At 41.9% G+C, this 10,701-nt stretch overlaps 2 protein-coding genes across 2 annotated transcripts; one reads left to right on the forward strand and one right to left on the reverse strand.

Annotated features, from left to right (window-relative positions):
* Nucleotides 1–83: 83 nt before the first annotated feature.
* Nucleotides 84–4,630, forward strand: LOC129117057 (endonuclease G, mitochondrial-like). Its single transcript, XM_054627633.1, has 6 exons — nucleotides 84–298; nucleotides 2,889–3,082; nucleotides 3,155–3,296; nucleotides 3,389–3,498; nucleotides 3,591–3,672; nucleotides 4,037–4,630. The coding sequence occupies exons 1-6, from the start codon at nucleotides 104–106 to the stop codon at nucleotides 4,232–4,234; spliced, it is 921 nt and encodes a 306-aa protein (XP_054483608.1). The 5' UTR covers nucleotides 84–103; the 3' UTR covers nucleotides 4,235–4,630.
* Nucleotides 4,631–6,207: 1,577 nt separating this feature from the next.
* Nucleotides 6,208–10,191, reverse strand: LOC129117058 (transcription termination factor 1; the record flags this gene model as incomplete). Its single annotated transcript, XM_054627635.1, is given in 3 exon segments — nucleotides 6,208–6,951; nucleotides 9,237–9,322; nucleotides 10,126–10,191. Coding segments are annotated over 3 exon segments (366 nt in total). The 3' UTR covers nucleotides 6,208–6,727.
* Between the last annotated feature and the right edge of the window lie 510 nt (nucleotides 10,192–10,701).

Here is a 10,701-nt window from a genome sequence, read left to right on the forward strand (position 1 = left end):
TCCAGTCAATAAATGGTTCCTAAAGACAGAAGCTGTTCTGCTCAGTGGTGACGTCATCAGAGCGCGTCACCAGAGCGCGTCATCAGAGCGCGTCCCCGGCAGCATGGCGCCGTGGCTCCGCAGCGCAGCGACCTTGGTGGTCGGAGCGGGACTCGGAGCGGGACTCGGAGCTTCAGTGAGCCGCCTGTGGAGCCTCAGAGGCGGCGCGGGGGAGGACGGGGAACCCGGTACTCCTCCGGGTCTGCTGGGCCTCGTCCCGGTGCTCCCGGTACCGAGAGTCCAGGCCTCCGAGCTGACGGTGAGCCTGTGTGTGTGGTGTGTGTGTGTGTGTGTGTGTGTGTGTGTGTGTGTGTGTGTGTGTGTGTGTGTGTGTGTGTGTGTGTGTGAGAGACAGAGAGAGAGAGAGAGAGAGAGAAATCTAAAGTGTAAAGAATATTAAATCTCAATAAACAGCTGACATAAAACAAATGCTTTGATGTGTCAGTGTTTTAGTTTTCTGTTCCGCAATAATTAATAATTCTGTCGATTGTGTTCATTTAATAAAATCAGAAGTTGTTAATAATAAAGACATCATCTAAAAATAGAATCCATAAAGTAAACGAATAAGAGTTAAAACAGGTTATCATGTCATGACGTGAGAAGATGTAGACTTTATATGATATGTTAGAGTTATGTCTATCACACAGGAGGAACATCTCACATCAGGGTTCATTCATAAGTAGCTCTAGTGAAGAACATATGAAGAACGAACATATAAAGAACATATGAAGAACGAACAAATGAAGAACGAGCATATAAAGAACATATGAAGAAGAGCATATAAAGAACATATGAAGAACGAGCATATAAAGAACATATGAAGAACGAGCATATAAAGAACATATGAAGAACGAACAAATGAAGAACGAACATATGAAGAACATATGAAGAACGAACAAATGAAGAACGAACATATGAAGAACATGAAGAACGAGCATATAAAGAACATATGAAGAACGAACATATGAAGAACATATGAAGAACGAACAAATGAAGAACGAACATATGAAGAACATATGAAGAACATGAAGAACGAGCATATTAAGAACATATGAAGAACGAACATATGAAGAACATGAAGAACGAACATATGAAGAACGAACAAATGAAGAACGAACATATGAAGAACATATGAAAAACATGAAGAACAAATGAAAAACGAAGAACAAATGAAAAACATGAAGAACGAACATATGAAGAACAAATGAAAAACATATGAAGAACATGAAGAACAAATGAAAAACATGAAGAACATATGAAGAATGCATGAAGAACATATGAAGAACAAATGAAGAACATATGAAGAACAAATGAAAAACATATGAAGAACAAATGAAAAACATGAAGAACATGAAGAACAAATGAAAAACATGAAGAACATGAAGAATGCATGAAGAACAAATGAAAAACATATGAAGAACATATGAAGAACAAATGAAAAACATGAAGAACATGAAGAATGCATGAAGAACAAATGAAAAACATATGAAGAACATATGAAGAACAAATGAAGAACATGAAGAATGCATGAAGAACAAATGAAAAACATATGAAGAACATATGAAGAACAAATGAAAAACATGAAGAACAAATGAAGAACATGAAGAATGCATGAAGAACAAATGAAAAACATGAAGAACAAATGAAAAACATGAAGAACAAATGAAGAACGCATGAAGAATGCATGAAGAACATATGAAGAACATGAAAAACATGAAGAACAAATGAAAAACATGAAGAACAAATGAAGAACAAATGAAGAACATGAAGAATGCATGAAGAACATATGAAGAACAAATGAAGAACATATGAAGAACAAATGAAAAACATATGAAGGACAAATGAAAAACATGAAGAATGCATGAAGAACAAATGAAAAACATATGAAGAACATATGAAGAACAAATGAAGAACATGAAGAATGCATGAAGAACAAATGAAAAACATATGAAGAACATATGAAGAACAAATGAAGAACATGAAGAATGCATGAAGAACAAATGAAAAACATGAAGAACAAATGAAAAACATGAAGAACAAATGAAGAACGCATGAAGAATGCATGAAGAACATATGAAGAACAAATGAAAAACATGAAGAACAAATGAAAAACATGAAGAACAAATGAAGAACAAATGAAGAACATGAAGAATGCATGAAGAACATATGAAGAACATATGAAGAACGTATGAAAAACATGAAACACAAATGAAAAACATGAAGAACGCATGAAGAATGCATGAAGAACATATGAAGAACGTATGAAAAACATGAAGAACAAATGAAAAACATGAAGAACAAATGAAGAAAATATGAAGAACAAATGAAGAAAATATGAAGAACAGCTGCTTTGTGTGATTGTTAGTTTAAACCAGAGAAACTTTTCTACCAAAGAAGACGAACAGGAAGTGATGTCATCAGAAGCTCTTTTTCTTTAAATGTTCTGACTTCACGTTTCAGAGCAGATTAAGAGATGTCCCGATATTAATATTAATTATATAACTTCCATACAAGCTACACAGTAACATACATGTTAATACACAGTATTTATACACACGACTAGTACAGAGTAACAAACAGGAAGTGAAGTCACGGTGTGTTCAGGCACAGGAAGTTTCTCCTCTATTTGTGATAATGTTTATAAATATGTGAAAATATGATCGTCTGCTTGATGATGAAATGTGAACAAATGAATTTATTGAATGTGAACAAACTGAATGTATTGAATGTGAACAAACTGAATGTATTGAATGTGAACAAACTGAATGTATTGAATGTGAAGAATGTGAAATCCACTTTTTAAAATTGAGCTTTGAACCTCACACAGTTTTTCCCTGTTTGTTGTCCAGGTGAGTCCAGGTGGGTCAGGAGCGCTGATGAAGTACGGCTTTCCCTCAATGGCCAACATCAGAACCAGAGAGTCCTACGTCACCTCCTACGACCCCCGCACACGCACTGCATCCTGGGTAATAGAGAGGCTAGACCCTGCCTCCCTGAATGGCCCATCAGACAGGAAGTACTGCGACTTCAAAGAGGACGACAGGTGAGACAGGAAGTGGAGTCAGACAGGAAGTGGAGTCCCTCTCGATGTACAGTTAACCCTTCTCCCCCCCAGCGTGCACGTCTTTCACAGGGCAACCAATGCAGACTTTAGGGGGAGTGGCTTCGACAGAGGTCACCTGGCAGCTGCAGCCAATCACAAGTGGAGTCAGAAAGCTATGGAAGACACCTTTTACCTGAGCAACGTGGCACCACAGGTGAACACACACACGCATACATTACAGTGTGTGTAATGTGGTCAACCCTACCTGACTGCAGGTGAGCTGATCTGATGATGTCACACATACAGAACCCTCACCTGAACCAGAAGACCTGGAACAATCTGGAGAAACTGTGTCGCTCTCTAACCAAACATTACCTCAACGTCTACGTCTGCACCGGACCGCTCTACCTGCCCAGGTAACCAGGTAACCCTTCTTCTTCTGTGGTGTCTGCGGTGTGGGAGGGGCTTCAAGAACATCACCAGGTGTGTGTGTGTGTGTGTGTTTCAGACCCGAGGCTGATGGGAAACTCTACGTTCGATATCAAGTTTTAGGACGAAACCACGTCGCCGTGCCGACGCACTTCTTCAAGGTGAGTCCAACTGTCTGCTGATGATTATTTCACCTGATCACCTGATCACATGATCACATGATCACAGGAGCCTGGTGGGAGGTCCAGCTAGAAAGAACCTGGACGTGATGGTCTCTACTCCTCGGCTGACAGAAGGCTGTGATGTTTAGTTTGATCAGACGTTTGCTGACATCACTGTGATGTCAGTGACTGAGTGATGTCATCTCTTATCAGGTTTTGTATTCTCTAAATAAATATGATTATTTGTTCCCTTTAAACTCGTCTCGTCTCCCGTTCGTGCCGCAGCCTTCGGCCGGTTGTGATGTGATGAAGGCGATGGTGATGAGCTGACAGCTGATGGTTCACCTGTCCTGTGCCTCCTCAGGTGCTGATCCTGGAGCAGGTAGATGGCAGGGGGGTGGAGCTTCGGTCTTACGTTTTACCAAATGAACCAATAGACGAGAAGGTTCCTCTGGAGCGTTTCCTGGTTCCCATAGAAACCATCGAGAGAGCGTCGGGACTTCACTTTGTCCCAAACATCATGAAGAGGACCAGCAGCCTGCAGGCCATCACTGCCAGATGAACTCCACTACCCACAATGCACATGTGTGTTTCTTTAAGGACTTCATGTTCCCAGTAGTTATGAATCCATAACCAATCATCTTCACTGCTCAGGAAACTCACCGTGTGATCATGTGACTTCTGTTGTTTGTATGAATCTGAATGTTTGTAAAAAATGTCAAAGTCAATTCTTAATATAGATAATAAATAAAGTGTTACTGTAAATGAAAACTTAATGTTTAAAATATCTAAAGCTGTTCTTTTCAGACACTCAATGGCTTTAATGTTATCTGTGAAATAAAATATATATATATATACACACAGTAAATATATTTCTAAAGGTTCTATTGACATGAAATGTTCACCAGATGTCGGTAACAACCCAAGTGATCCATACATACAAAGACAACCAAACAAATAAGTTCAGAAATTAAGTTATGTGTAATAAAATGGAATGACACAGGGAAGAAGTATTGAACACGCTGACTGAAATGTATTTAATACTTGGTACAGAAGCCTTTGTTGGTAATGACAGCTTCAAGACGCCTCCTGTATGGAGAAACTAGTGGCATGCATTGCTCAGGTGTGATTTTGGCCCATTCTTCCACACAAACAGTCTTCAGATCTTGAAGGTTCCGTGGGCCTCTTCTATGAACTCTGATCTTTAGTTCTTTCCATAGAGTTTCTATTGGATTCAGGTCAGGTGATTGGCTGGGCCATTCTAGCAGCTTTATTTTCTTTCTCTGAAACCAATGGAGAGTTTCCTTGGCTGTGTGTTTGGGATCATTGTCTTGCTGAAATGTCCACCCTCGTTTCATCTTCATCATCCTGCTAGATGGCAGCAGATTTTTATCAAGAATGTCTCGGTACATTTTTCCATTCATCCTTCCTTCAACTATATGAAGTTTGCCAGTGCCGTATGCTGAAAAACAGCCCCACACCATGATGTTCCACCTCCAAACTTCACTGTTGGTATGGTGTTTTTGGGGTGATGTGCAGTGCCATTTGACCTCCAAACATGGTGTGTATTATGGCCTCCAAAGAGTTCCATGTTGGTCTCATCTGACCAGACTATATTCTCCCAGTATTTCACAGGCTTGTCTAAATGTTGTGCAGCAAACTTTAAACGAGCTTCAACATGCTTTTTCTTCAGCAGTGGAGTCTTGCGTGGTGAGCGTGCATACAGGCCACGGCGGTTGATGCATTACTTATTGTTTTCTTTGAAACAATTGTACCTGCTGATTCCAGGTCTTTCTGAAGCTCTCCACTAGTGCTCCTTGGCTCTTGGACAACTCTTCTGATAATTCTTTTCACTCCTCTGTCAGAAATCTTGCGAGGAGCACCTGGTCGTGGCCGGTTTATGGTGAAATGATGTTCTTTCCACTTCCGGATTATGGCCCCAACAGTGCTCACTGGAACATTCAGAAGTTTAGAAATCCTTCTGGAACCAATGCCATCAGTATGTTCTGCAACAATAAGGTTGTGAAGGTCTTGAGAGAGCTCTTTGCTTTTACCCATCATGAGATGTTTCTTGTGTGACACCTTGGTAATGAGACACCTTTTTATAGGCCATCAGTTGGGACTGAACCAGCTGATATTCATTTGCACTGACAAGGGGCAGGACTGCTTTCTAATGACTGATAGATTTCAGCTGCTGTCTTGGCTTTCCATGACTTTTTGCACCTCCCTTTCTTCATGTGTTCAATACTTTTTCCCTGTGTCATTCCATTTTATTACACAAAACTTAATTTCTTATTTGTTTGGTTTTCTTTGTATGGATGGATTACATACTGTATGTATTTAAAGTATGAAGACATTACTGTTTCTATATCATGAAGACATTACTGTCTCTGTACCATGAAGACATTACTGTCTCTGTACCATAAAGACATTACTGTCTCTATATCATGAAGACATTACTAACCTTACATATATCTCGTTGTCTGGAGGCCTCTGCTGTGAACAGACAGGCTCAGACCTTCTTATATTCTCCGGCTTTTAATTGAGTTTAACCCGTGAAATCAATTTCTGGGCTTAAATTGGGTCATAACCTGGTTCAGGTTCAGGTTTCCCTCCTGCTCCAGGTGGAACTGAGCGCTGACATGGTTTGTGTTGTTTGTGTTATTTGTAAGCAATGCACTTCCTGACTGTCGGAAATCAAAAGGAGAAATGAAGACAATACAGTTTGGGTCAATTTCTGAATGGATTCCAGATGTTTGACAGATTCATAGTTCGTCTCCAAAAGGTGTAGACGGCGTGGAGCGATCCGGCTCCTGCTCAGCTTGAATGTGGACACATGACCCGACACACTGGTTTATAAATGAAAACTCTTAATGGCAAACATATTTCACTTCAAAAAACTCAGATGTTCAAATATGAAAATCAATATTTGACTTTTACATAAAGAATATGTGAACTGGTCCACTGTCTGAAAACGGTTTAGTCCCAGCTGACAGAAAGTCAGTCCACGGAGGTGACAGCCAATCACAATCCTTTGTGTGGACGGAGGATGTCTCTATAACCGTCTGCGTCCTGATCTGCGTCCTGGTTGGCCGGAGGTCAGCTGACTGTTGTCCAGCTCCACGTAGTCGTCGTCGTCTTCGTCGTGGGAGGAGACGATGTCAGACAGCAGGAAGAGGTTCTCCTCCTGCGCCTCCTCCCGTTTCCTCTTTCTGCCGCGCCTCCTCAGTTTCTCCTCCAGGAGAGGAGTCACTCTCTGCTTTAGGAAGTCGATGGTCTCTGAACCAACAGGGAGTGACATCACAGTTTACATCATGGTGGATCAGTGAGAAGCAATCTTTATTTAAAGTGTTCAAGTGTGACGATTAATGTTTGTCTTCTGTCGATCAATAAAGTTCTGTTCAGGTTTATGATTATGAATGTGACGCTGTGGACTTTATGAAGTACATTATACAGTCAGATAAAGTACTACAGTGACAGAAAGTACTGCAGCTGGATAAAGTACTATTCAATTCAATTTATTTTGTATAGCCCAAAATCACAAATCTGTACACGAGACATCCTCTGTCCTTACACCCTCACATCCTCTGTCCTTACATCCTCACATCCTCTGTCCTTACACCCTCACATCCTCTGTCCTTACACCCTCACATCCTCTGTCCTTACACCCTCACATCCTCTGTCCTTACACCCTCACATCCTCTGTCCTTACACCCTCACCTCCTCTGTCCTTACACCCTCACCTCCTCTGTCCTTACACCCTCACATCCTCTGTCCTTACACCCTCACATCCTCTGTCCTTACACCCTCACATCCTCTGTCCTTACACCCTCACCTCCTCTGTCCTTTACATCCTCTGTCCTTACACCCTCACAACCTCTGTCCTTAGACCCTCACATCCTCTGTCCTTAGACCCTCACATCCTCTGTCTTTACACCCTCACATCCTCTGTCCTTACACCCTCACATCCTCTGTCCTTACACCCTCACATCCTCTGTCCTTACACCCTCACATCCTCTGTCCTTACACCCTCACATCCTCTGTCCTTACACCCTCACATCCTCTGTCCTTACACCATCACATCCTCTGTCCTTACACCCTCACATCCTCTGTCCTTACACCCTCACCTCCTCTGTCCTTACACCCTCACATCCTCTGTCCTTAGACCCTCACATCCTCTGTCCTTAGACCCTCACATCCTCTGTCCTTACACCCTCACCTCCTCTGTCCTTAGACCCTCACATCCTCTGTCCTTACACCTCTGTCCCCTCACATCCTCTGTCCTTACTTAGACCCTCACATCCTCTGTCCTTACACCCTCACATCCTCTGTCCTTACACCCTCACATCCTCTGTCCTTACACCCTCACATCCTCTGTCCACCCTCACATCCTCTGTCCTTTCACATCCTCTGTCCTTAGACCATCACATCCTCTGTCCTTAGACCCTCACATCCTCTGTCCTTCACATCCTCTGTCCTTACACCCTCATCCTCTGTCCTTCCTCTGTCCTTAGACCCTCACATCCTCTGTCCTTACACCCTCACATCCTCTGTCCTTCCCTCACATCCTCTGTCCTTACACCTTCACATCCTCTGTCCTTACACCCTCACATCCTCTGTCCTTAGACCCTCACATCCTCTGTCCTTACACCCTCACATCCTCTGTCCTTCCCTCACATCCTCTGACCCTCACATCCTCTGTCCTTACACCCTCACATCCTCTGTCCTTAGACCCTCACATCCTCTGTCCTTACACCCTCACATCCTCTGTCCTTTACAGAATCACATCCTCTGTCCTTACACCCTCACATCCTCTGTCCTTAGACCCTCACATCCTCTGTCCTTAGATCCTTCTCCCAGGATGGACAGAAGTCAATAGATGTCATGTGTACAGAATGAACAGCATAACAGAGATACAACACATTCAGTGTTTATGACATAAATGATTCATATAATCACGGGAGTAAGAAGAGTAGCGTACTACAGTCAGATAAAGTACTACAGTGAAAAAAAGTAAAGAGGGGTTAAGGTTAGGGGAACTGACCAATAACGTATCGCAGTGCAGAATGAACAGCTGACAGGATAACACATCGTGTTTATGACGGATCAATAATCGCAGTACTGACGGATAACGTATCGCAGTACTGACGGATAACGAGGGGTTATCGCAGTACTGACGGATAACGTATCGCAGTACTGACGGATAACGTATCGCAGTACTGACGGATAACGTATCGCAGTACTGACGGATAACGTATCGCAGTACTGACGGATAACGTATCGCAGTACTGACCGATAACGTATCGCAGTACTGACGGATAACGTATCGCAGTACTGACCGATAACGTATCGCAGTACTGACGGATAACGTATCGCAGTACTGATTGATAACGATCGCAGTACTGATTGATAACGATCGCAGTACTGACGGATAACGATCGCAGTACTGACGGATAACGATCGCAGTACTGACGGATAACGATCGCAGTACTGACCGATAACGTATCGCAGTACTGACCGATAACGTATTGCAGTATTGATTGATAAAGTATTGCAGTACTGACCTCCGTAGGATAAACTGGTCCAGTTGGGAACTCTGGATACTTTCAGTCTGTAGAAACTCTTTTGAACACACACAGGAGTCACTTTGCTGAAACACACAACACAAGAACACACTTAGTACAACAGTAATACTACATTAACACCAGTATTACTGCTAATACTGTTACACTATTATTTCTCACATATAAACCCGCCCAGGTGCTATATATGTTGAATGGAATAATAATGTGTCTGATTTGTTTTTGTTTTAAAAGTAAAATTAATTATTGTTCATTACTGAATAGAAAACCTAATGAGACATTAATGTAGGTTACCGAGTTACCACCTGGGCGCTACCTGGGTACCATCTGGTTATTACCTGGGTACCACCTGGTTACTACCTGGTTATTACCTGGGTACCACCTGGTTACTACCTGGTTATTACCTGGGTACCACCTGGTACTACCTGGTTATTACCTGGGTACCACCTGGTTACTACCTGGTTATTACCTGGGTACCACCTGGTTACTACCTGGTTATTACCTGGGTACCACCTGGTTACTACCTGGTTATTACCTGGGTACCACCTGGTTACTACCTGGTTATTACCTGGTACCACCTGGGTACCACCTGGGTACCACCTGGGTATTACCTGGTTATTACCTGGGTACCACCTGGGTACTACCTGGGTACCACCTGGGTACCACCTGGGTACCACCTGGTTACTACCTGGTTACTACCTGGGTACCACCTGGTTATTACCTGGGTACTACCTGGGTACTACCTGGGTACTACCTGGGTACTACCTGGTTATTACCTGGGTACTACCTGGTTTAACTCTTTATTTTCTCTCTTATCTTATCTCTTGATCTGTCCTAAGAACAGGTACGACAGTTTGACCTTTGACCTCACCCGATAGTCTGAGCGACCTCGTCCCAGTCGATATCTGCTGTGTCTTCCACACGCATGTTGTACAGCCTGAAACACACAGTAGTTATTGTTGTTATTATTATTATTATTATTATTAGTGCTGGAGCAAACTGGGATAAAAACTGGGATAAAAACGTTTCTTTGTCTGATGTTGAAACAGTAAACTGGAGACACAAAGAACCTAAATATATTTATAAATTTACACTGAAAATAGGAAAAATCCTTTAATATCTCCGAATTTAATGAAAGCTCCTTATTAGAAAACTTAATAAATTAACCTCAACTTAATAAATTTGATTATTAATTTAAGTTGTTTTTAAGAAAAATAAGCTTTCATCAGTCAAAAAGCAAACTTCTTAAAAGCCATTTATTTTTGAATGAGCTAAAGATCAAGAGATGCCTTTAATATTCACGTCAGAGTTATGATCACTGGTCGTTGATCATAAAATATATCACGGTTCTATATCATTGAAACAAATCAAGGCACTAAGGGATAAATGAGGGGAACCTTGTCTTTAAATCCTGTTATCTTAGAACGAGGGATCAGGTCCTCTTTAG

The sequence above is a fragment of the Anoplopoma fimbria genome, unplaced genomic scaffold (assembly GCF_027596085.1).
Source record: "Anoplopoma fimbria isolate UVic2021 breed Golden Eagle Sablefish unplaced genomic scaffold, Afim_UVic_2022 Un_contig_13289_pilon_pilon, whole genome shotgun sequence".
NCBI classification, from domain to species: domain Eukaryota; kingdom Metazoa; phylum Chordata; class Actinopteri; order Perciformes; family Anoplopomatidae; genus Anoplopoma; species Anoplopoma fimbria.